This window comes from Megascapheus bottae, chromosome 23, assembly GCF_031878675.1.
Source record: "Megascapheus bottae isolate mThoBot1 chromosome 23, mThoBot2.hap1, whole genome shotgun sequence".
Classification (NCBI taxonomy): domain Eukaryota; kingdom Metazoa; phylum Chordata; class Mammalia; order Rodentia; family Geomyidae; genus Megascapheus; species Megascapheus bottae.
The window spans coordinates 25127417-25153476 of record NC_143531.1 but is presented as its reverse complement, the minus strand read 5'-3'; the positions used below and the strand labels follow the sequence as shown (position 1 = coordinate 25153476).

At 42.9% G+C, this 26060-nt stretch overlaps 1 protein-coding gene and 1 long non-coding RNA gene across 3 annotated transcripts; one reads left to right on the top strand and one right to left on the bottom strand.

Annotated features, from left to right (window-relative positions):
- LOC150047467 (uncharacterized) lies at window positions 1-9998 on the bottom strand. The gene is made up of 3 exons (XR_016539441.1): window positions 9732-9998; window positions 5324-5419; window positions 1-2801 (listed from the first exon to the last, which is right to left on the bottom strand). It is a non-coding gene; the product is annotated as an uncharacterized LOC150047467 (long non-coding RNA).
- Window positions 9947-25565, top strand: Mmaa (metabolism of cobalamin associated A). 2 transcript variants are annotated; one of them, XM_090356885.1, is made up of 7 exons: window positions 9947-10158; window positions 15691-16193; window positions 17320-17442; window positions 20713-20883; window positions 21377-21462; window positions 23836-23985; window positions 25258-25565. In XM_090356885.1, exons 2-7 carry the CDS (start codon window positions 15749-15751, stop codon window positions 25546-25548), a joined length of 1266 nt encoding a protein of 421 aa, XP_090213011.1. In that variant the 5' UTR covers window positions 9947-10158; window positions 15691-15748; the 3' UTR covers window positions 25549-25565. The 2 variants fall into 2 exon arrangements, with proteins under 2 accessions (XP_090213011.1, XP_090213013.1); XM_090356887.1 differs by lacking the exon at window positions 9947-10158 and adding an exon at window positions 10169-10353.
- Window positions 25566-26060: the final 495 nt, after the last annotated feature.

Below are 26060 nucleotides of genomic sequence, written 5' to 3'. Positions count from 1 at the left end.
TTTTTTTTTTGCCAGTCCTGGGCTTAAGCTCAGGGCCTGAGCACTGTCCTTGGACGTTCTCCAGGCTAGAGCTCTACCTCTTGAGCCTTGGCACCATTTTCGGCTTTTTTTCTACGTATGTGGTACCAAGGAATCGAACCCGGGTCTTCGTGCATGCTAGCAAACACGCTACCACTACGCCAAACTCCCGGCCCCTTGCGTCTTCTTTTGAGTTTATTGTTCCCCTCATTTATTTTCTTTCAGTGTTTGAAATTACCACACAAACACGTGACTTACTGAAGACTGAAGTTAATCAATCTATTTATTACAAGGTCCACTACAACACTTGTGCTTCTTATTTGTGAATTACATTGTTATCTTCATAGGTCTATACTATTTTTAATTCTACTAGACAATATTACTTTAGTCAGTTTATTTAAAATAAATGTATTGGTATATACTTCAGTTATACAGCCAAATGCTATAGTATACATATGTAGTAAAAAAAAATACTATAGAGAAGCAAACGAACATATCTGTTGTTTCATATAGTTACCCTTGTTTTTCATTTCTGTGGCAAGAACAAGTAAGTTCTACTCAGTCAGCAAAAAGTCAGGATCAAGAACAATTTTGTTACCTTTAGTTCTCTTGTCATACACTAGATTCCTAAATGTGTTTATCATACACAGGTTCTGCCTTACTTTTCTCCATTCCCTCCCTCCCCACTTGGAAACCAGTTTTGTTCTTTTAACTCAATGTTTTATTATTATTATTTTTTAGATTACACAAACAAGTGAGATCATTTTGCTTTTTGTGTCTGGCTTGTTTCACTGGTCTGGACCACAGCAAACACCAGCCTGGCCTCCTCTAATTCAATTTTACTTTGACACTACCTTCCCTGGACGGATGTAGGTCATGGAAACCCCAGAGGGTGAGGGCTCAGTGTGCAAGGCGGCCCTGCCTTCTTCAGATGCCAACTGCAAGCCCCAGGTAGCTTTCCCTGAGACTCTGCCTCACCTGCTTTATATCAGGGATTTCCACAACCTACTCCCCATATTTGATGAATTTGCTAGAGGAGTTTCAGAGCTCAGGGAGATACATTTCCTGGTTCACTGCATAGGATAGCTGGAATATAACAGCCATCTTAACAGATGTGATTATTTTATAGTTGTGATTCTCATTTCTCTGCTATTTATGATGTGAGACACGTTTTCATTTACCTGTTTGCTCTGTGTGTATGTGTGTGTGTGTGTTTTCTTTTAATATCTGTATTGGAAAAATGTCTATTTAGGTCTTTGGCCTATGTTTTCATTGGTAACTTTTCTGCTATTGAGTTGCATGCATTTTAAAATGAGTTTTGAGTGATAAGTTTTCCCTTGTCAGACAATCACTCTTGGACTTACATCTCAATAAGCCCATCATAAGTCAGAATACATCATAAGTCATAAATTCATTGACTACCTTGATATACCCTTTGTAAAGCTGAGAAATCATGAATTCAACCATTCTAAATTACATCTGGTCTGCAAACACTTTTTCCCCTATTTGCTGCAGTTTCTCTGGCTGATCAACTCCCACCATGGTGAAGAAGCTTTAAATTCAAATGAGATTTCTGAGATTCGTGGAGTTTCCTTTCTTGATCTGCAGCCATTTTAATTTTTATCCCTTCTATCCCACACTAATTCTCTCTCCTTAATCACAGTGCTATGACTTTTTTATACAATTTTTTAAATTTTTTTATTGTAATTAGTAAAAGGGTTACATGATATTTGCCAGATAGAAGGTGCATTAATTCACATACATTGATACCTTTTCACATGAGTGCTATGACTTTTAAAAATAGATTTCTTGTAGAAAATTTGAAAATAGTTATAAAGCAGGAAGGAAATCATATATATAACTTTAGCATTCCAATGGAGTCATTAATTGATTTTATTTGCTTTCTTCTATTATTTTTGTTGTAATAGTTTTACTTAGAGGAGATAAATTTCACATTCTGACTTTTCCACTATTATATTTTTGGCACATTCCATTATTGAAGAGTATTCAACAGAACCACCTTCAACTGCCTGGATACTAGTCAATTATTCAGTTGATATCCCTTTAATACCAGGTTATAATTTCAAATAACTCTAATAATAATGCCTTTGGTGAATGTTGTTTTATGAAGTGACTCCATGGATCCATTCCCGGAGTGTGATTCTGCTGGCCTGTTGTGGAGCCAAAGAACTTACACATTAATGGCTCCCGGTGGTGTTAATTCTGCCAGTCCAGAGGTTTTTGGTTTTTTTTTTTGGTGAGTCATGTGTCTTGAACTCTGGGCCTTGGCTATTCGGTTCAAGGCTACAACCCTACCCCTAGAGCCACAGTCCCACTTCTGGTTTTCTAGTGATTAATTGGAGATAAAGGTCTCATATCCTTTAGTGCCCAGGCTGGCTTTGAACTCAATCCTCAAATCTCAGCCTCCTGAGTAGGTAGAATTACAGGCATGAGCCACCGCGCCTGTTCAGAGGCTAAATTTTGAGATTCACTAATGAAAGAATGTGTAAGGATTTGCTTCAGTCATTTCTGAAAAGAAATCTTCTTCCACAGTAGACAAATCTTTGCACTGAATGGTGAGAAAAGCATGAGGTGTGGTCTGTTCCAGGATTCTCTAACACATTCCCATGGTTGACTTCCCTGGGGTTGACTTTTCCTTAGAGTGGAATCTTACTGGCTCACTCATCCACTTGACCTCAGAGCTGCAGCACCGTACAGCTGGTCTCCTTTTGTTTTCAAGTCACCTGCTGTCATTTAATTCACTTCCTTTGGTGTTTTCCTTCCTGTGGAAAGAAAGCCTCTGACATCTGTCCCACATACTTCATGAACACAAAGAATCATCTTTTATTCTTTTATTTTTAACTTTTATGAGTCAATTACTCTTTCCCTTTGTGTAGCTGTCATTTTTTTTCATTCATTTTGTTCTCGAAAGATACTGCAGACTATAATTCATCATGACTGCTCCTTTTCTTTTAATTCTTATTTTAAAATGACATTCTTGCAGCGTGAGTCTTTGGGTCTGAGCCTAATGTCAGTCAACTGGAGCACCAGCCGGCTTCCCACCTCACTGGCACCACCCTGTGGTGGGACTGTGTATCACGCTGGAAAATTTGCCTGTGCCTTGGCATTAAATTTTATATAACTTAACCAACATTTGAGGGCCTGAGGTGTGAGTACTCTTGATCTCCCCCAAATCCAGCACACAGGCCGATGCAGGAGGAGTGAGACTTTGAGGCCAGTGTAGGCCACATGGAGAGGTCTAGGCCCATGGGACTATGAGATCTAAAAAATAATTGTTCCTTGAGTAAATGCAGAGCTAATGGGAGGGTTAGGGTGACACTGGAGGCACCAGAAGTTAGTGCTCACTGTCACATCTTGTCTTGGGCATACCCATCTGTCTTCCTGAACCTTTGGTATCACCTGGGGATCCCAGGGGAGGAACAAATAGTATTATGGTTATCAAAGAGTGCAGTAGATGTTACTAGCTTAATGATATCATCCATGATAAACTGGTTTCAAAAAAAATCACTTTTGGTTTCCTCTTAAGTCCAAACCAAGACTAGAAAGAGTTTCATGGGTGCGGTGGCTCATGCCTATAATCCTACTATCCAGGAAGCCGAGATCTGAGGATTGTGGTTCAAGGCCAGTCTAAGCATTAAAATCCAGGAGACTCTTCTTTTTTTTTGGCCAGTCCTGGGCTTGAGCTCAGGGCCTGAGCACTGTCCTTGGACTTTCTTAAGGCTAGAGCTCTACCACTTGAGTCTCAGCACCACTTCTGGCTTTTTTCTATGTATGTGGTACCAAGGAATTGAACCCGGGTCTTCGTGCATGCTAGGCAAGCACTTTAACCACTAGGCCAAACTCCCGGCCCTCAGGAGACTCTTATCTCCAATTAACCACCAGAAAACCAGAAGTGGTGCTGAAAACCAGAAGTGAGCTGAAGAGCTCAGGGACAGCACTCAGGCCCAGAGTTCAAGGCCTACAACTGACCACCCCCTCCAAAAAAATAGTCTTAAAAAAAAAGGAAAGGAAAGTTATGGGAAAGTCTTCTAAACCCTACTTACAAAGTACAATTTGAAAATCTTGTGAAATAAATTGTAATTGACAGTTGAAATAATCACAGAGCAGAGCATGTTAGTCCATACCTGTAATCGAAGGTGCTTGCAGGTGGGAGGCAGGGATATCAAGAGCTACAGGTTAGTCTGGGTAAAGTTGAAACCCTGGATTAGGCATAAAATAAAAAAGGGGTTGGGAGGGGCAATTCAAACAAGTGCAGCGGATGCAAGCCCAGGGTTTCAACCCTTAATGCCCAAAATAAAGAAAACAAAAAACAAAACCTGGACACTATTTTTAATATTAAAAATCAACATTTAAAAATAATGTAAAGTCCGTAGTCCTAATTCAAAAGTCCACTGAAGATAAATTTTTACTGTTAAAAATCCTGGGAAATGCTGGGCTCCTATAATCCTAATAATACTATAATGTCTATAATCCTAACTACTCAGGAGGCTGAGATCTGAAGATGGAGGTTCAAAACCAGCCCAGGCACAACAGACCGGGAGACTCTTATCTCCAATTAATCACTAGAAAATGGGACGTGGCCCTGTGGCTCCAGTAGCCTTGAGCTGAAGAGCTCAGTGACAACACCCAGGCCATGAGTTCAAGCCCCAGACCTACCCTCCCACCCCCAACGCACACACATACACACACACACACACACAAAATACAAAATCCTGGAAAGAGATATGCTTAGCATAAATCTAGTTGTTGGGAGATTTTCTATGAAAGGAAAAGTGATTTTTAGTAGAAGTGACAGTGAGGGAGATGCTTAGCAGCACGGGTGGCAGTGGAAGGCCTGGGGCGCCCTAGTCATGCCATTCGTCTGCAGTAAGCAGATGAGTCACCAGGCCTGAGCCACAAGCTGTAGTTTCTGACAAGTGAGCATCATTCCATGAATTCTTGCTATACCATTATAGAAACAGATTATATTCACTATCTTTCTGCTTATTAAAATTCATCAAGAGCTGGCCAGGGAAAGATCTGTTTTTCCAACCACATCGCCCACCTTGTTCCCAGGTTTTTCATTACTCAGTGTGTGCCATTGTTGAGACTGTGAAAATTAGGAGAGGTGTGAGGTGAGTGAATGATGTCATTGCTGAGCCTAAGAGGCAATGTAAATCAGTAATAATCCTTGAAGAAGTTGCTCAGGATACTATAGTTTCTGTAAATGGAGGCAAAGAAATTGGTAATATTGCTTCTTTTTCTTTTGGGGGGGGGAGCTTGAACTCACGACTTGTGTACTGACCTTTAGCTTTTTTGCTCAGGCAGGCTTTGTGTGACTTGAACCACAGCTCTTCTGGATTTCACAGCGTGGTGGCCCCAACTCAGATTGGGTCTTTTCCTATAAAGGCAAAAGGAGACCATAGAGTTCTCTTTACAAATACTTAAGTTACATCTCATAAATTCCGAAGGGTATGTGTTTATCTATGAGGATAATGTGAGCATTACTAAAAGTTACTCGAACAACATGGCCTAGAAATGAAGGTGACTATGAGATGTGCAAGGAAGAAATGTTACAAACACAATACATTTACATAACTAACATATCAATTAACCAGTTGATATATCAACACAAATGTGCAGTCTGGCAAGAAAATTCTTTTGGCTCTTTTTGCTAAGATTTGCTAAGAGAATCTAGTATGCAATTTCCAAAATCTTCACCAAGCCAAGTTAATTAGGATGCTTTTCCTGTACTTCACTGGGTACTGATTTGCTGCCACCTGCTGGGAGGCAGAAATGGCTTCACAGTGAGGCCTCCAAGGAGTAAATGACCTTAAGAGTTGTTAAACTCTATTATAGGTAACTTTGGGCCCATCTGAAGTTTTAGAATGAACTATGTGTGATCTGAATAGAAAAAGGGAAAACATATTCTTTTCTATCTAACAGGAATGGGAGAGCATATTTGCATTTCTCATGATGTTGATTTTCAGTACTGAGCAAGTATTTGTTTAAAGGCAATTAGAAACTTGAACTACTGAGGATTAATATATAAAAACAGTAGATCTGAACAATGCAGTAAAGATAGTGGTAGTCAGCATAAGGATCCTGCAAAGGTATCCATTCGTGAATTTCTGGTGTGGGGAGAGTGGGGCCGTGAGGCCTTAGAGCTGAGCAGGAACCACACAGCTTTGTTCCTAGGCCTTGACATTTTGGGTGGACTGGATGACTGGGTTGGAATTTGGTACTAGTGACTCATGTTTTTCCATTTTCTCACTTTTGTCATGGGGATGGTTGCAACTGCTATCAAAGGACTGTTCTACACTATATTTTGTATTTTTGCAGCAGGGAATACGTTTTGGTAAATCTTAGCTGTACCAAGGTATTTCAACAAGTTAGGTTATGAAGAAATCCTTTTGCAGATCCAGATGGAAAAGAAACTTGTGCTGGGATGGCTACTTTAATGGATAACTTGTTGGGAGCTTTTTGGTAGAGGGGGCAGTTCTGGGCAGCCTTGCTTACGTCTGCCTTAACTGCCATCCCCTCAGTTTGGCTTCCAGCGTGAGTAGGATGACAAGTGTAAGCCACCACAAGCTAGCTTTGTTATTACTTGAACTCTCTGGAACTTTCTGTGGGCTGGCTTTAAGTTTCTATCCTCTAGAGATCTGTCTCCTAAGTAACTACAATGACAGGTGTTACCATGCTTAGCCTTAATTTGGGGCTTTTGAGTTTTAGGTGAGATACTACAGTGTGTTGCCTTTTGCTTGAGAACAAGCATGAAGTTCCTGGAAGGTGGACTGTGGACGGCATGTCTCTCTGACATGGATTTCCAAAGTCTAGTCACCAGAACCTGTGAATGTTGCAAGGCAAAGTGGGTGAAGCTGACTCTTCCAATATGATTTAAAGTAAAAGACCTTGAGATGGGAAGATTATCCTGGATTATGGACAGTGGACTTAATTTAATCACACTAAGCCTTGAAAGCAGAGAGCCTCTGTCTAATGCTACTGGCTTTTGAAAGGGAGAATGGGGTGGAGGGTCACAAAGCAAGAGATGGGGCGTCTAGAAAGGAATGAAGACCGCTATGTGAACATACTTGAGCCCAGGGAGGCCAGTGTTGGACCTCAGTCCTACACAACCAGAAAAGTAACAGTTTGTAGGGGAGATTATTTTGGTTTCTTCTTACCTAACACAGGCTGGCTTTGAACTCATGCCTCCTGGGATTACAAGTGCATGTTTCCTGCCTGGTTTCCCCAGTGCTGGGATTACAAGTACATGCTACCAAGCCTGGCTTTTAAGTTAGTGGGCAATTTTATGTGGCAGTAATAGAAAACGACATTGCTAACCTGCTGTGGCCCCAGAGTCCAGCACTTGCTGCTCCTCTTTCTGCTATGCTCTTTCCTCTGATAGAACACAGTGTACTTTCTTCAGGTCTCTGCTCTAACATCTACGTAGAAGCCCTATTTGCTACCCTGTATAGAAGAGCATATACCCATCCTGCCTGGCACTCTAACACTGAAATTCTAGCTTATTCTTCTAGATAACATGTCTTTGATATATATTTGCTTGTTTACTTTTGAAAATGTAAGTTCTGAAACTTTATTGGTGACAGCTACCTCTAGAATCTAGTACAATTAGCCCCCTGCATCTAAAAAATGTAACTACTGAACAGGTATACGTTTTTTTTCCCTTGTCATTATGCCCTTGTAATACAGTTGTATCTACACTGCTTTTTTACATTTATTAGGTATCATAAGTAATTTCAAAATTAAAGAATAAGGGAGGTGGTGAGCTAGTTAGATCAAACACTATGCTACCTTACATAAGGGACTCCTGTATCCTCAGGAGTTCCTGCATGTATAGTGTCTACACTTAATGGCCACTCAATAAATACTTGTAATAAATTAAAAAACTAACACGACAGGCTATAAGACTATTATCACGTTAAACTTCTAGTGCAACACACTAGAAGTGTGACCATCACATGACACCCATTAGCATTCCCTTGGCTGGAAAGTGGGCCTCAATGACCAGATTGAGTACCGTGCTTTTAAGAATTAGGTCTTATGGTTCTTAGACACGGCGTATCCTCTCTTAAGGTCACATTATAAGAAACCTACTATGAAATGTGTGACTTAAAGTAAATCACCTGAGCTAGCAATCAGCACAGCGCCCTATTTTCTCATTCCCTACACTCTTCACCATTGATCTGGATTACCTGAAATGTGCAGACATCCAGACATCAGCCCTACTACAACATCACAACATATACCCTCACAGAACAAAACAGTTTCCTGTAATAATATTGTCATCCTTGAGAAATGAAAAACAAAATGTTGCCTCTCATGATAAAGAGAAAATACAAATAAATTGCATGTTGAATTTATCTGGATATTCCCTGGGCATTAACATTTTAAGAATCCTACTGAAACGTTTTTCTAAAAAAAAAAAAAAAGCCTTGTAAACTCCGTTTTGACAAGTTTTCCCTGCTACTGCTGATGCCAGCAAGTTTACCTCAGGAAGCATCTATTTTCTTTTCCAAAGGAGCAAGGTTCCATAGAGTAGATTGGGAACACCTGAATCACTAAAAACAAGGATTAAAAAAAAAAAGAAAGAGGGTTGGAGGCGAGGCTCGGTTGGTAGAGCACCATGATTGGGTACTCAGTTCGGGCCCTGATCTCTAACCTAAAAAAATAAGTATTACGGAAGCACTTCTAGCTTACAACATATAAGGAGTAAGAGTCAAGTTTTTAGATTAAAAATATTTCGTTTTCCAGGAGAAATCTTCAAAATAGCCTTTGTGAAAAACAGGAAGGGGGGGGGAAGGTACGGATGACAAAGTCCAAGCTTAAAGCGACCGGTCGCAAGCTCGCTTGGGGACAGTGGAGGACACCTGAGGGCGAGGCAGGGCTCGGCGGGCCCGCCGCCGCCGCCGGGCGGGCGCTCCACGGGCCTGCCATTGGCTGGGGGGCCCACGAGTCAGTTCCCGAGGGAGATGCCGGGAAAGACCCCCGAGGTCGCCCGCCGCGCCGTGGGGACCCCCCACCCCCCCGGGGATCCCGGGCTGGGGCCGGCGGGGCTGCGGTCGCCACTCCGCCGCGGACGCTCCCGACCCACCCCGGCGTGGCGTGAAGCGTGCTGGCGCCGGGCTGGGGGTGGCCGTGGCCGAGCGGGGGAGCGGCGGGTGCCACGCGGGCTCGGCTCCCCGGCCGGGCTTCCGGTTCCCCTCCCGGGCTCAGTCCCGGGGCGCCGCCGGGCGTCGAGCGCCGATGCCCACACACAGGTCGCGAGGGTGGAGTCTGCCCGGTGTGCCCCGGTCGTTCGCCGCGGGCTCCCCGGGAAGCTTCCCCGGGGAGGGGGAAGGCCCGGCTCCCGCTCCCCTTCCCGCCACCGCAGGCCGGGACGCGGGGGAACACGCAGCCCCAAGCCTCGACCCCGCCCCGCCGCGACCCGGCGGCCGCACCCCCGAGCCTCCCAGCCCCGCCGGAGGCCGCACCCCCGAGCCTCCCAGCCCCGCGGCCGCCTTGCGCCTGCGCGCCGCTTCTTTGCCGGAAGGGGCGGGGAGAAAGACCGGAAGGGGCGGGGCGGGAGTCGTGGCCGCGGGTGGTGAGTGAGGGGCGGGGAGCGCGCGGCGCCCTCGGGCCGCTGGCCTAGGGTCACCCTGACTTTGGGGGCGCCCCCTGGAGGACCGGGGGAGAGGAGATGAGGAGAAGAGTACCGACTTGGGGGGCGGCATGGGTGTGGCCAGGCGTGGTGGGTTGCGGGATTCGGAGGGAAGTTCCCGGCCTGTGGGGCGGGCGCCGGGCCCAGGCCGGTGACCCCGGCTGCTCCGGAGGCCGAGAGCCGGCATCGCGGCTCCGGGCGACGCCACCGCCAGTTCCCCACGGGAGCCGAAACGTGCCAGGACCGCAGGCCTCGGGCCCCGGTGGCAGCCCTCGGGCCCGGGTTCCGGCGCCGGGCCCCGCGCTCGCGCACGCGCACACGCCTGGGGAGGTGGGAGCGTTTCCACCCTGCCGGGCCGGTTTGTGAGCTCACCCGGGGGTCACAGCCGGGGAGTCACAGCCGGGTGGCTGGTCCATTGCCACTGCCACACCTGGAGAATGGTTCCCGCAGGCCAGGAGGAGGACAGTGGCAGAGGCATCGAGGTGAAATTAACACTCCTCCCCCCCCCCTTTTTTTTGGAGGAGGGGGAAGGGATACAAAAGCAGGGCTCCAGGTTTAGGTTCAGCAAAACCTCTGCTTGTGTAGGGCACTAGATCTTCTCCAGTAGAGAACATGTTTTGATGTAGGTTATATCCAAAAAGAAGAAGAAGGAAGGCTGTGAAAGCCAAAGAAACATGGTAAAAAGCTCTTACCGACTGTCTTAAATGTGCTTTGTTTTAGTTTTATATATATATATGTATTTTTTTTTTAGAAAGCGGAGTTAGACCATTAAAACTTCTGAGTGGGTAGAAAGGCTAAGACTTGGGGCCGGGAGTTTGGCCTAGTGGTTAAAGTGCTTGCCTAGCATGCATGAAGACCCAGGTTCGATTCCTCGGTACCACATACATAGAAAAAAAGCCAGAAGTGGTGCTGAGGCTCAAGTGGTAGAGCTCTAGCCTTGAGAAAGTCCAAGGACAGTGCTCAGGCCCTGAGCGCAAGCCCAGGACTGGCAAAAAAAAAAAAAAAAAAAAAAAAAAAAGAAAGGCTAAGACTTGTTAGAGAACTGGAACATTTTTTTGGATCTTCTATGTCCAGAATATTCTTTTACATTAGTCAACACGCTTAGGGAAGTAGAATTTTCAAGACAGCTCTTTTAAGAGCTCCAACCTATTAGAAAAAAAAATATGAAAAGCTATATAGAGGTAAGGAATGTAAAGAGGTTTAGAGATATACAACACTTGGAATAGAGCTGGTGAAGGCTGGAAAGTTAACCTCTTTGCTGATTGTTGCTGTGTGAAGTGCAAACTTGCCTTTCTAAAAAAAAAAAAGATCTTTTATAACAGGCTAAAAATCTGTAGCTTTATATGATTAATTTTTTAGCATGATTAACAAGTAATTGAGTTAACACGCACTGTCTCTGGGGTGCATTCAGGTCTGGGGTTGGGCCTAAGAATTCACTGAGTTTCCCCATCCTAGGATATGGGGTGCTCTGCATAGGACAGTAAAGTGGCCACATTTATAGTTTGAGATGAGTCCCAGGAAGGAAGCAGAAAAGGAGAAAACCATTCCTTAATGTTCATTTGTACCTGTTGGATGCCATGTCCTCTGCTAGGCTGGCTCATGCCCACTCCCTCACATGCTCTAGGGCCTGCCTGGACAGGAGGTTTGGGCTTGGAAACACTTACGACTGTGAGAGTTTGCCCAGGTTCCTGAGATGGTCTCAGAGCCCCCAGGGACTATGCAGATTCCAGGTAGGGTAGTGGTGGGGGGGTGTGTTAGAGAGAAAATGTTCAATGGTGATAGAATTTACAAGAATTTGAGATACCTCTCCACACAGATTTTAACCTATAAGTAGACACTGGAAATGCATCTTATTGGAAATAGGATGAAAGCAGAGAACTTAAGGTCTTGTACTACTCTTGTACAATAATGGCTTATTTAAAAGCTATTCAACACTCTCTTTAAATGTCATTCTCCTCTACAAAAACTTGGAAACTATTTGAAGAGAGTGTTGCCTCCTGTAGAGATAAACAGAGAAGTGGCATTCAACAGCTTTTCTTCCAATCAAAAGTGATGAGCATTGAGACTAGAAATGCCTTGCCTGTATGAACACTGCAGACTCCAACCTAATTATTGATTTTGGAAATTCTGTATGCTTTTCCTCGCTAGCGTTGTTACTGAAATTAAGAATGTTCATTGGATCAGGTTCAAGATAAATATTGTATCAGATTGGTTGCTGCTGAACTTTTTTTTTTTTTTTTTTTTTTTGTGACAGGGTCTTGCTAAGTAGCTCTGGCTGTACTCAAACTTAAGTAGGTCAGGCTGGCCTTGAACTCTTGAGCCTTCTACATTCACTTCTTGGTCTGCTGGGATTTTGGGAATGGATCACTATACACAGCATTGAGCTGATTTTTTTAATGCAAAAATCTATAAATTGAAGTAAGACTTTAAAAAGAAAATCATTAAGTGCAAACTTACCATAAAATTTAGAAAAATAGATGCATTAAAAGCATCGATCAGTTGAGTAATCAATGTAATGGTTTCCTGGGCCCATGCAAAATTATGATGCATGTTGGTTCAGTTATGCCGTGAGCAGTAAACTGCTACAGATAAGAGGTTAGTTCATGGCCAGCCGAGGACCGCAGTGCAGTATGATGAGCGCTATCAGAGAACTGGGCAGTATGTGATGACAGGAGGGCAGGGAATGGAAGCTGGGAAGAAACAAGGCTAGGGAACTCTGCAGACAAGACAGTGAGTTCCTGAAGGACACGGGGGATTTTATGGGATGGCGAAGACGTTCATCCCAGCCAGAGAGAAAGCCATGGATGACAGCCATAGCGTATAAAAGGATGTGGCTTGCTCTGAGACCTGTGTGTATTGGAATACTTCTGTAATGACTTGCTTGGCTGAATTGCAAACTTCATGATAACAGGAGTCATGCTAGAGCTGTATGCCAGTGAATTCCAGTGCCCAGTACAGGGCCTGACATAGGTTCCCAATACATAATGAATAAATCACAGAACATTTTTATCTCCTTTTGCCTTTTTTTGTCAGTCATGGACTTGAATTCTGGGTCTGGGCCTCAGTCCCTAAGCTCTTTAGGTTAAAGCTAGCGCTCTACCACTTGAGCCGCAGCGCCACTGCCAGTTTTCTGGTGGTTAATTAGACATAAGAGTCTCATGGACTTTCATGCCCAGGCTGGCTTTGAACCATGATCCTCAGATCTCAGCCTCCTTAGTAGCTAGGAAAACAGGCCTGAGCCACTGGTGCCCAGCTTTTTTTCTCCTATTCTTTCATATAAGGCAGAGGGAACTTTCTGAGTGTTTTAAACAGTGGAATAATTATGGTGTGAGAATAAGTGATAGTGTGGGTGATGAAATTAATAGTAGATTGGGGATTTCAGAATTAAGGTTGTGTTCATTACACTCTACATTGACAAAAAAGACAGTTTTAGAGTGTAATAGTAAATGCTGTTTGGTAAAACGTGTGTGCTGCTTAAGTGTGTGTTTATTCATTGATATAAAGGCATTTCTTCTTATGGGCATGAAACCCATGTTAGGGAAATGTAGAGTGTGGGCAGAGAAGAAGGAATGGATATAAAATATATTGAATCTTTAAATGCTCCTATCCATATAAACCTTCTGGCAGGGGAGACAGTTTTTCATTGTTTTGAAGATTCAGTCCATGAGCCATGGCCTTGTGCTTGGCTCTCTGGAGACATGGTATATTAGGGTGGCAGCATGTGGCGGAGGAACCACATGAGAGACGTGGCTTAAGTGTTCATCCCCAATGACTTCACTTCCTCCCACTAAGCCCCACCCCTCCCAGTAGCACTGTGGGCTGGAGACCAGTAGGCTTCTTGAAGGCAGTTAAGATTAAACCACAGCAGGCTGTAAAGATGTGCCAACCCTCCTCAGTATTTTTGCCTACTTGATGTTTTTCGTGTATACTAATAAATTGACTGTCTGGTTTATTAGACTTGGCAGTGTTTGAAGGGTTCTTACTGAATGTGGTAAATGCTGAGAAATTTCTTCCATTTTGGGCAGTGCATAGCTTAACAAATTGTAGGATGAAACTGTACTCTCAGGGATTATGAAAATTAATTTGAAGCCGTTTGGCTTGATTTGATTATTGGCCAAGTTCTTTGCTTCTTCCCACAAGAGTGCAAATAGAAATTTTTCATTCTGTGAACAGGTGGGATGCCTCCCAGCCCCTCCTCCATGCATGTTTTTGTTGGCATAGTGGGAAGAGTCCACCAGAATGTTGCCAAGTTTGCAAACAAATTTTTTTTTTGTTCTCCCTGTGCCATGAATATAGGATGGATAGTTGCTTATAAGACCAGATTACATTGGGTTTTGAGAAGTATACTGGCTTCTTTAAAATCAAATCACTTGAATACTGAAATTAGCTATGTTATGGATTTAGTCATCAGACGTGAATTTTCTATTAAGTGGAAAACATTTTAAAATGTTTGAAGTTTGCTGTATTACCTAGCACATAATTGATATTTTGCAGGGATTACTTTATTTTCTCTACAGGTAATACCATATAGATCTGGATTTATGAAATTCAAAGTTTTTTCCATAGTTCCATGGCCTTGGTCCATTAGTCTGAAGCTATAAACTAGTACACAAAAAGCTAAATATGTACATATGAATGGGGTATCATATAATGTTCAGTACATGTGTCTACTTTAGAATGTTTAATAGGTCTCTATTAATAAAGTCAAACTCCTAGTCATACCTCAAACCTCAACTCCCCCAGCCTTCCCCAGCTTATGAAAAGAAACTCCAGCTTTCTAGGGCATAGGACAGAGCCTGTGCCTCGTCCTTGACTGCTGCCCCTTCACCCACATTTCATAGCGAGTCCTCCCCACATCCTCTGCAATCTGACTTCATACCACCTGTCTGGCCCATGCCTTCATTGTTTCTCGTCTACGGGACTGCATTCATTTTCTGGATGGTCTCTGTGTTCCTTTTCTTGTGCCTTGATACCCTCATCCCCCATACCTTGAATTCTGGATAAAATAACTAGAGGCCTTTTAAAAAATCTGTCCATAAAGGTTTGCATGCGTCCTCTCTCTTCTCACTTGAAGTAAGGATCTGTCTATGAATCTTACTTTGCCAGGGAAGTAAGGCTTGTCTGGCATTACCAGTGTTTTATGAATTGTAATGGCAGTGAAAGCTATGTTAACTGAGCCCCTACTTTGTCATTAAGTCATTTTGCTCCCCCAACCACCTTACTTTCGTATCTAGGCACAGAGTAGTTGAGGTACAGAGTGGCAAGGTAACTTACCTGAGGTAGCAAGAGTATCCTGTCCTGACTCAGGTATATCATAGCTTCCATCAGCAAATACAGCTGCCTTAGAATCAAGGTAGAGCTAGGGAGAATGGCTCCTGCTAGTGTGCCTGTCCACAGAGACCACTAGTGCCCTGGCAGCCAGCACCAGGTGGCCCTGACGTGCCCTGAGAAACAACCCACACAGTTCACTGTGCATTAGGGATTCTTGTTGATTGTGTACTTAACACCAGGTTATAGGCGGGGAGGGGTTGCTCTCTCGTACAGTACAGATTGCATCTAAACTTATGTCTCAAGTGCCACACTGCTAATCACATCTCCTTTGTTGAGAGTGGATCAAGGGCCGGTCTCCAAGGGATTCTTTTTACAGAGTCTTTTGTGTGTGCTTCAGCACTGGGTATGTTGACCTGACGTGATCATTAGATGAACAGAAGGAGAGACAGGATTGCAAATGTCTACCGTAATGAGCTTTTGTATATTGGTTTTTATTTATAAGGGAATTTTAATGTACACTCCACAGTAGAGTAATGGTTTCATGATTTGGGATATTCTGAATATATTTTATCCAGAGCAAAGGAGAAGATCGTCTCTCTCAGATTTAATAAGAGAACTCACCCATTTATACTGCCAAGAATCGTGGCGGTGTGTTACAGAGTCCAGGAAAAACACTGTCCTTTCTGTTTCGTTATTTCAGTCGTCCATTGAACTGGCAAAAAGCATGTTTTTCTTTCTTCTAGGGAGGCCACAAATCACATTAAGTCAGACGTATTTAGGTTTTCTTCGGGCACATGCATCATGAGCATTCCAGTGCGGTTCCTGCGTTCTCGCCAGCCTCTCCTAAGAGGCCTTCTCACAGGATCTTTCCATCGCTACCACTGCATCTTGCACTCAAGTACTCCTCTCGGACCTGGAATCCCATGTGTCCCGCCACTGAAGTCTCTTGGACTCCATTATACAAAGCAGATGCTGCTGTCCAGTGGTTTAAGGAGAGAATTCTGTGTACAAACGACCTTGAAAGACCACACGAAGGAGCTTTCTGATAAAGAACAAAGACTTGTGGATAAACTTTATACTGGTCTAATCCAAAGGCACAGGGCTTCCTTAGCAGAGTCCATAACGCTTGTAGAATCTACTCACCACAGGAAAAAGAAGTTAGCCCAGGTGCTTTTGCAGAAGATTTTAGTCTACCATCGGGAACAGGAACAGTTAAATCAAGGAAAACCGCTAGCTTTTCGAGTAGGTCAGTTTGTTGTTGTTGAGTAACTTGTTTTTCAATTCTTTTTAAAATAACAGTGAAGACACTGGTGACTCACACCTATAATCCTAGCAACTCAAGAGGCTGAGATCTAAGGATAGCGGTTGGAAGCCAGCTGGGATAGGGAAGTCCATGACACTCTTATCTCCAAGTAACTGCCAGAAAGCCAAAAGTAGAGCTGTGGCTTAAGTAGTAGAGTGCTATCCTTGAGCAAAAAAAAAGCCCAGGGATAGTGCCCAGTCTCTCAAGTTCAAACCCCAGGACTATCACACACAAAATTAAGTCTGAACAGTCTACAGCCTGGGCTGAGGGTGGTAGCTTATGCTTGTATCCTGGCTGGGCAAGATGTATAGATAGGAAGACCACTGTCCAAGGCTAGACCCATGCAGAAATGTAAGCTTATCCAAAAAGTAGGCAGAAATGGGTAGAGAGCATGGCATAAGTGGTAGAGAACCCATGTAGCAAGCCTGGGGCCCTGAGTCAAACTCAGATTCCATAGTACTTTAAGGATGTTTGAAAAAAAACAGAGGTTCATCAAGCAGTATTTGTATTGCTCCACATGTTTTCAAACTACTTATTCTGCTCTTGCCGAGAGGCTCATGTTTTGAGAATACTATCTTGGACATTAATAACCTTTTTGTGTTATAGACCAAAAATAGCAAGCCACCAAGTCATGATGAGATATCCTTGAAGAGAGAATACCCCAGAAGAGTGGATGAAGTAACTCACATATGACTCTGCATTGCTCTTCTGACTGTTCTTTCTGGGTTTTTTGAGGCTACATAAATGGATATGTTTATTTTATCACCCTCATCGATGAACGATGAAAGCAACAAGTGTTTATTCAGCACCTATAAGCTTGTTGAAGAAAGGTGTAGTAAGGAGCCAAGCATACCATGTTCTGTGCACACCTTTATAGAAAACAGGCAGAGTATGTTTCCTAAATCACAGTGTGTCAGGAATGAGACCACCAGGTAGATTTTCATTTTCCGCTATGGGACATGTTACCATATAGTAAACTAGTAAATGTAATAAATTGGTAAACAATTATTTCTTCAATAGCATGGCTGTAGTGCTCATTTCATTTATTAGAGATCTCTCTTCACAATAGGATTGTCCGGACCCCCTGGTGCTGGAAAATCAACATTTATTGAGTATTTCGGAAAAATGCTCACTGAGAGAGGGCACAAGTTGTCTGTGCTAGCTGTGGACCCTTCTTCTTTTACTAGTGGTGGTGAGTACAGTGGATTGCTTTTGAATCACAGAGCTAGTAGGGCTCTCTTATCTTACATTCTAGCACAGTAATGGGACTAACGGCTAGCTAAGTTGGGGCTCACTGAAGGAACAATCCCTGCTCTGCCTAGTGAGGTACGGACTGCAGGAGGTAGCTGAGGAGCACTGGACTCTGCAAGCGAGGCGGCCAGCTTATGGGTGGCTTGGTGTAGGCACTTGGAAAACTGGCATAACAGGCTGGAAGTTACAATGATTAAAAGCAATGATCAGCTCTTTACCAAATAGGCCTAAGACCTTCTTCTGTGTTATTTGTTCTGGCTGCAACAGTGACTGCATGATTCAGAAAATCACCCTTGCACACTTGCTATTTTGTAACATCTCTTACACATTTAGGAAAAAAAATCTTCCTACTGTTTTTGTCACCTGTTTGTGTGCTATGTTCAGTTAAAAAGAAAGCTCTCAGGGGAACTGCTAGGGCTCACATAGTGTACTGTCCACTGAACATGCAGCAGTTACTAATTTCAGGTCATGCAATCACTCAGCATTTAATTTGCAGCTCATCAGAGATAAAATTAATATATAAACCTCGTTCCCCAAAGAACTGTTTAATAAAAACAGATAGCACACTGTGTAAATCCTCAGGAAAGGTTTTCTTCCCTTGCCCTCTCTATGATATTAGCTTCTCCTATGTACTTGGCAAGGCATTGAGTGCCTTGGACAGGGAGGCTTTGCACAGAAGCCCTAGGTTGTGCATGGGGGAGAGACACAGTGCTCTTAGCCTTAGGGGAGCTTCATGTGTTAGTGGGGAGCAGGCAAGCAAATGCAGGCCATGGCAGTGTAACGCTCTGGAGTGGTGAGCACAAGATGCTTTAGAGACAGTGGTTTGTGCACTCTGTTATTCCAGGGAATATGATGGTATTTCAGGGGAATGTGAGAGGTGGACAATTCCTGTTCCTGCTTGCTTATTGAGAAATTCGGCTCAGAGCATTTAACAGTTTCAGTTCACTGTAATAAGAGTTGTTTATTGTAAATAAAATGTGAACCCACAAGTTTCAAGATCAAATCTGTGTCACTGTGTTGTGTAAGTTATTTATGATCTAAGAGCATTGTTGAAGACCAGTTCTTTAATGAAGGATCTTTGACATGATCCTGTTTCCACAGGTGATAAGGCCTTCTCTCCCACTTTCATGATCTAGGCTTTTTCTGCAGAAAAAGAAAATGAGCAGTTGATAGTAATTGATAATAGGAATGATTCAGAGTGCCTGTCATTATAGTACCCAGTCTTTCTCAATCCAAAAGTAAGAGGCTTTTCTCAAGTAAAAGAAGTGTAGATATTAAATACAATAGATTTTGAGAGGAAAATACATGAAGATAGAGTCACTGTAAAAATATCCATTTCTGGAATTCATCACTAATGTGTGAGAAGAACTAGTATTTTGGTCATTCAAGATATGTGCTTGTGATTCCTGGAACCTGGCAATAGCTTCATGACTACCCTGCCAAGTCTACACCTAACAATTTAAGCAGAAACAATTCATATGGGAAAGTAATGTCATAATTTGTGCTGGAGTATGATGGGGTCTATAGGATAGTATTTATAATGCATTCCTTTGACCAAGTGTTGACTTTTACAGTAATGAATTCATGTTAATAATCACCTTGGAAACAATTTTGTTGTTCTTGTTGGCCATGAGATTTGAACTCGTGTCTTGGGTGATGTACCTGAGCTCTTTTGCTCAAAGCTAGTGCTCAACCACTTTGAGCCATAACACTTCTTCCAATTATCTGGTGGTTAACTGGAGATGAGTCTCTCATGGACTTTCCTACCCAGATTGACTTTGAACCATGATCCTCAGATCTCAGCCTCCGGAGTAGCTAGGGTTACAGGCATGAAATTGTGAAAAGCCTGAACTGTTGCCATAGGGAACAGAGTACACCTAGAATATCTTACTTCAGGCAGAGTAAAAATACATGTTCAGGTTGAAATAATGTTATTTTTTCAATTATATGGCAAAAGGAAAGCAGGAAGAGGTCACAGTAATTTTGAAGGTTTTCCTTTTTCTGGAATTTACAACACTACAGGACACAGAATTATAACTAGTTCCAGTCCATGGGCATTACGTTGAACACTTCCTATAAACACTGTTTATCGTCCAGTGTACAGTATCTATAAGATCAGGTCCCCTAGGCAAGGCACTTGGCACAAATGATATTGAGGACCAGCCAACTCTTTGTGACAAATAGGTCTGTCCTATAAATTCAGGGATCTTAGCAACACCCTTGTTGCTGCTCAGTGACTGCCAGTAGCATCCCACTCCATCTCTTACCAAAGTGAGTATCCCTAGACATTGCCAGATTTCCCAGGGAGGGGGGCAAGATTTATCTGGGCTAAGAATCACCGTGTGAAAGAGATAAGGTATGGAGATATGAACCCCTAAAATGTGTTGTGTGAATAGTTGTTCATCCATTTCCTCAGTTTTCTTCGCACTAATTGTGGGCCTCAGAATTTCTAACTAATAGAGGGTTAAAAGCAGATTGGGTAGAGGGCAGCTTACACAAAGCTGAGAAAATGTTATTCGTACTAATAAGGGGATGGGGATTGGCGGGTGCTCATGGTCATAAGAGAAAGGGGAAGGACACAGAATTCTCTTGTGTCCACCAGGGCTCTCTTAGAGGGCAAAATAGTTGCTGTACTCTCAGAGTTGGGCACAAGTGAAAATGTTCCAGAAAATCCAATGAAGGATTGAGGACTTTAACTTACCTTTGTTAAAATAGATTAGATTTTGATACCACATTCATATAATCCCAACCAAGTCTTTCTGTGTATTCCAGGAGGAAGGTTCCAGTAGGTAAAGGGACTTCCCTAAATTGAATGATGGGGAACATTTAAGCCCGGATGCAGACTGTGAGAGAACAGGAGAGGTGTCTCAGTGGGTGGGGGGATAAACCCCTATGATGTAAAGAAAACACCCTGGCTAGATCTGAACCTGAAGCTGTTTGGGGGCTGGAAGTGGGTAGGTAAGGCAGGGCATTCAGTGTGAACCTGAAGTATATAAAATTGAGCTTCTGGTGGGAAGCCATTTCAGAGTCTAAGAGGCTTAGACTGGTAAGATGAGTCCAGCATGCTTGTATACAGTGAGCTGGAGGGAAATTCCATCCTATCAAATATAGCCCAAGATTTTGTCCTAAAGTATGTCCCCCTGAAATGAACTAATTGCTAATTGGCCCTTAGTATTGTCACACAGTTATAAAATGTAACTCTTTGTTTTAGGATCCCTGTTAGGTGACAAAACACGGATGGTTGAGCTAGCAAAAGATATGAATGCATACATCAGACCATCCCCTACAAGAGGGACTTTAGGGGGTGTGACAAGGACCACGAATGAAGCCATCCTGTTGTGTGAAGGAGGGGGTTATGACATCATTCTCATTGAAACTGTAGGTGAGTGTGGTGCTGTATTTTATAGAATAATATGCAATTACAATGAATGATAAAGATGAGTGATGAATAACAAGTAAGGTTTGTATGGGGCTTTTGTTTGTTTTTGGTGCCAGTCTTCTGTGGGGCTTTAACTCAGGGCCTGGATGTGTTCTGTAAACTTTTTTGCTCAAGGCCAATGCTCTTTCTCTTGAAAGGCGTCTCCACTCCTGGCTTTTTTTAATTTGGCAATTTATGGGAGATATGAGTCTCACAGATTAGGGGGCTTTGCTTTACTTTATTCTTACATTATCAGCACATAATTGGTGCAGTGAAGACCCTGAATGAAAATGCCGACAGTCACTTTCTTGTGGAGAAGACTATTTTGCATTACTGTGAGAGAAATGTTTGCGACATAGCCTAACTCAGATTCGGGAGAGTCACTGAACACTTCCTAGAGGAGGAAAGGAAAGTAACTCTGAATATTTTAAGACATAGCTGTGATTTAAAATTCCAGGTGTGGGTCAGTCGGAGTTTGCTGTTGCGGACATGGTTGATATGTTTGTTTTACTACTGCCACCAGCAGGAGGAGATGAATTGCAGGTAATGATTTTGATGACCGACCCCAAATACAAAGTAGATAGTACGCAGGTACAAATTTCCAGTGTTGTGTTTTTGCAGAAGAACTTAAAAAACAGTGTAGAGAAAGAAACATCATTCATATTGGCTAAACTACTTGAGTCAGGCAGATTGTCTATACATTCTTTCCCAATTTATAATAGTAAATAATATAATATTAAGCTAATCCTTTGACTTGAATTTTCCACTTGCAACATGGAAGTGAGTAAAATAAATGAATAACTCTGACCAAAAGAGACCCTGTCGCACAATTGTAGGTAGAAGAGTTGGTTCAAAAGTTCTTCTCAAGGTCCCACTTGATGTTGTGGTCCCACTGGGTTCTTACCACCATAGTTTTCGTCTGCACAAAATAATTCTAACTCATCCTGGATGTAACTCTGGCATTATCTCCCTTGAGCTGGCACAGCCTTTCACAGCTTCCCCATTTTCAGACACTGTCATCTCTAGGGTTCCCAGGCCACCTACGCTTCTAACTAGCTGGCCACAAATCTGAGGATTCCCGCTACCAAAGGTCCCTTAATTGATCGGATACCTAATAGAACTTAGAAGAGCGCACTGCTACCACTGAGTTTTATGATACAAGCAACAAATCAGGACCAGCCGAGTGAAGAAACACGGATGGTTGAGCTATCTGGGAAAGTCACCAATGCAAAGCTTCTGTGTTCTCAGGCCACATTTCTCATCTACAAGCTCCCTGGAGCTTATGGGCCCTTAGTTTTTAGCAGAGTTTCATCTTGTGTACACATGTGACTGAGTTGTTGGCCCTGTAATTGAGTTCAGCCTCTAGCTCCTACCCCATAGAGGTTGGCCAGTAGCACAGGGTTCAAAGGCCCCAACCCTGCAATCACAGTAGAATTTGCTGGTATGGTCAGCCCCTGAGTGAGGCTGCATAAATGTGGTTATTGGTGTAGGCATGTATCATAAATTACCAAGACGGTTCTCTTGTTCTAGAAAACCCAGGGATTAAATTCCAAGAATTTAGAGATTCCCTTCCTGGGACTTAAGTCAAATAAAGATGTTTTTTATTATATAAAAAAAAATGCATGCTGGGTGCCTGTGGCTCATGCCTGTAACCCTAGCTACTCAGGAGGGTGAGATCTGAGGATTGGGGTTCAAAGCCAGCCTGGGCTCCAAAGTCTGTGAGACTCCTATCTCCAAATAACTACCAAAAACATGGAAGTGGTAATTGTGGCTCAAAGTGGTAGAGTGCTAGCCTTGAGCTGAAGAGCTCAGAGACAGCGTCCAGGCCCAGCATTTAAGCCCTATGACCAACAGAAACTGGAGGGGTTTGTTTTTGGAAGAAAGATGGAAGGGGGGATACCAACCGGGGATACCAACCAAGGTGCTTTGCACACATAAATTGACATATCAAATTGAAATTTATTTGTATAATTATTATAGTAATTATACAACTTTGTACAATTAAAATAATTTTAAAATTAATGATTTAAGATTTAAAAATAATGAATTTTAAAAAAATTCCTTCATATTTCTAAAAATAGAGATAGACTGTGGATGTTGTGACTGAAAGACATTGACTATTAGAATGGAACATTTAAAAGTAACGTATAAAATATTGGGAAAAAATTTAATCTTAGATGGAAAAGTATATTTCAGAAATGCAGTTGCTTTGAAGTTTGTCTTTTTTCCTGGCTTTTTGCTTGTTTATGGGTGTGCTGGTTCTAAGGCTTGAACCTCAGGGCCTTGTGCTCTCACATGCTAACTTGCCCACATCTGACTCCTACCAGTTGAGCTATCCCTATTGCAGGTTAACTGGAGATAGAATCTTGTAGATTTTGTCAGACTAACTCTAACTACAATCCTCTAATCCTCCAAGCCACCTGCAGCTAACAGTTTTTAGCATTTTTATGCAGAATACTTTAAGTCAAGAAGTTGGGGCAATTTTAGCCATCAGGTTATTATTGAAAAAGATGCTATATGTAATTAAGAAAAATCCAAAGGTTTTATTTCTGGAAATATAGACCTTAGTGGGATGCATATTTTCTTTTAACCACCCTAATGATGGCTAGTGTATCCTTCAGAGATAAGAAGCAGCATCCATTGGAAGACAATGTGAATTGCGTTCTGCCCCTCTTGATTGGTTGTTCTCAAAATTTGGAAGCAAGATTACAAATGGCTTCCATAATCCTAAGCGTCAGTCTTCTTATGTAGTGTCTGTCAGGTAGTTGTGATTGCAGGTGCCCAGGGCTTGGAAAGATTCAGAAGTTAATGAATTGTATTCCTTTCAAAATCATGATATTAATGGGTTGCCGTGTTCATGCTACTTGTGATGGAGCAGAATGCTTCTGATAGATTTGCTGTTTCCTTTCCCTCTAGGGTATCAAGAGGGGTATAGTTGAGATGGCAGACCTTGTAGCTGTAACTAAAGCTGATGGAGACTTTGTTGTGCCAGCGCGAAGAATTCAAGCAGAGTATGTGAGCGCACTAAAATTACTTCGCAAGCGCTCAGAAGTCTGGAGCCCGAAGGTTAGTTTGCACACCTTGCTACGTTTGCACATCTTTCTACACTTTTCACTCCTAGTTCTGTACATTATGTACATTAGGAGGAAGGATGTAAGGATACATAATCAGTCTTGGCTTGATTGCAGAGATTGTAGCATTGAAATATGTCAAAGTGCCGGATGTGGTGGCCACTGCCTATAAGCCTAGCTACTCAGGAGGCTGAGATCTGAGGATCAAGGTTCAAAGCCAACCCCATCTACAAAAGGACCTGAGACTCTTATCTCCAATTAATCGCTAGAAAATGGGAAGTGAGGCTTGTTTCAGGGTAGGGTGGTAGCCTTGAGCTGAAGAGCTCAGGGATAGAGCCCAGGCTGAGTTCAAGACCCATGACCCACCAAAAAAGAAAAAATAATAAAAATGTCAAAGCCAGAGGAGGTAGTCATGATTTTAAATATAATCTTTCAGCCACAGGATGTCAAAAATTAGCATGTCAGGTGATGAATTCGATTGTTCAGTGCTTGACGTGAGCCATTTGGAAGTGATAGTAAATCTACCCCCAAGTTATAGAGCAGTTAATGATTTGGTTATCTATACTGGAATTTGAGTGCCAGAGAAAAGCTTTGTGATTTAACCCTTCCATTCTCATTATGTTTCCTGAACACTTTTCAATTATCAAAAAGAGAAAATGAAGAATCATTCTGTAGGAAGTATGCAGAAAACACTGATGCCAGCATCTTTGTCTGCAGGAAGATGCTGGTCTAGTCACCAGCACAGGATGTGGACAGCCCCTGGTACCCTCTGAGGTCTCCAGGCACGGCTGTGTTGACTGAGTGAACTGCCTTGGTCATGGAGGTTCTAGGCGTTTGACACACAGAACTTGCTGACTCCAGCAAATTTAGCAGGAAAAGGAAAAGCATTCTCCCAGCTCAGTTTGTTTTCCTTGCACTAGAGCCTCAGGGAACCTTGCCCTCCCTAACACTGCCTTTTCTCATCTTTTGACTCTCACAAGTCCTCCAAGGTGTCCCTGGCCATCTGTATAAGCAGTCCTAAGATAAAACAAATCTCTGAGCCAAAGAATTTAACCTGGAACCTGTGTCCTCTGTCTGCTCTGCCTGGTAGGCACATCACTTTTGTCTATGCGTCACTGGATCTATTTCTATGAAGCTGTCAAAGTCTGTTTTTGTCCCTTGCTTTTGCCATAAACTGTAAGAATTCAGTGGCAAATATCAAGTCCTCATGAAAATTCTATCTGTATCATAAGTAAGTAAAACATCTCTGCTTTTTCCTTTTCAATAGGTACTTCGCATTTCTGCCAGAACTGGAGAGGGCATTGCTGAAATGTGGGATAAAATGAAAGAATTCCAAGACGTGATGCTTTCCAGTGGGGAGCTTGCTGCCAAACGAAGGAGGCAGCAGAAAGTTTGGATGTGGAATCTCATTCAGGACAATGTGCTAGAGCACTTCAGGGCCCACCCCACTGTCCGAGAGCAGATCCCGCTTCTGGAAAGTAAAGTTCTCAGTGGGGCCTTGCCCCCAGGACTAGCAGCAGATTTGTTGTTGGAAACTTTTCAAAGTACAAATGAATAAAAATGTATCCTGTTCAATCATTTTGTACAGTTCTGCTAAGTGTTTTAGTATCACTTGTCACTTTATAGTGCCTTGGTGTGTGGGTGGACTCTGCTTGGAAACTTGAAGTGAGTTAGGCACCGTGGTGAGATTTAGCAGCCTGCAGTGTTTGGAGGAAGCGGTTCCATGTTCACTTCTCCCTTCACCGTAGCATGGCACCCTGCTCAGAGGGTAATTTCTTCTCATCGTTAGGAGTAGACATAACGGGGAAGGAGGGAAACCATCATACAACATAAAATACTTACCTTGATTCTATGGTCTGTTAATTTCCAGAGCAAGAAGAACCATATTGATTTTTTTCATTATTTGAGATCAGAATCCTGCACCACAGGTTTCTGAGAGTTGAGACTCATGATGGCAGTTAGTAGGAGCCTCTTCTAAAACTTCTGAAAGCGTTATGTTTGCTCGTAGCCAAGCTGCTGTGGTGGAGCAATGTGATGTAATTTTAAAGTCTTATCTGTCTGGATTTACAT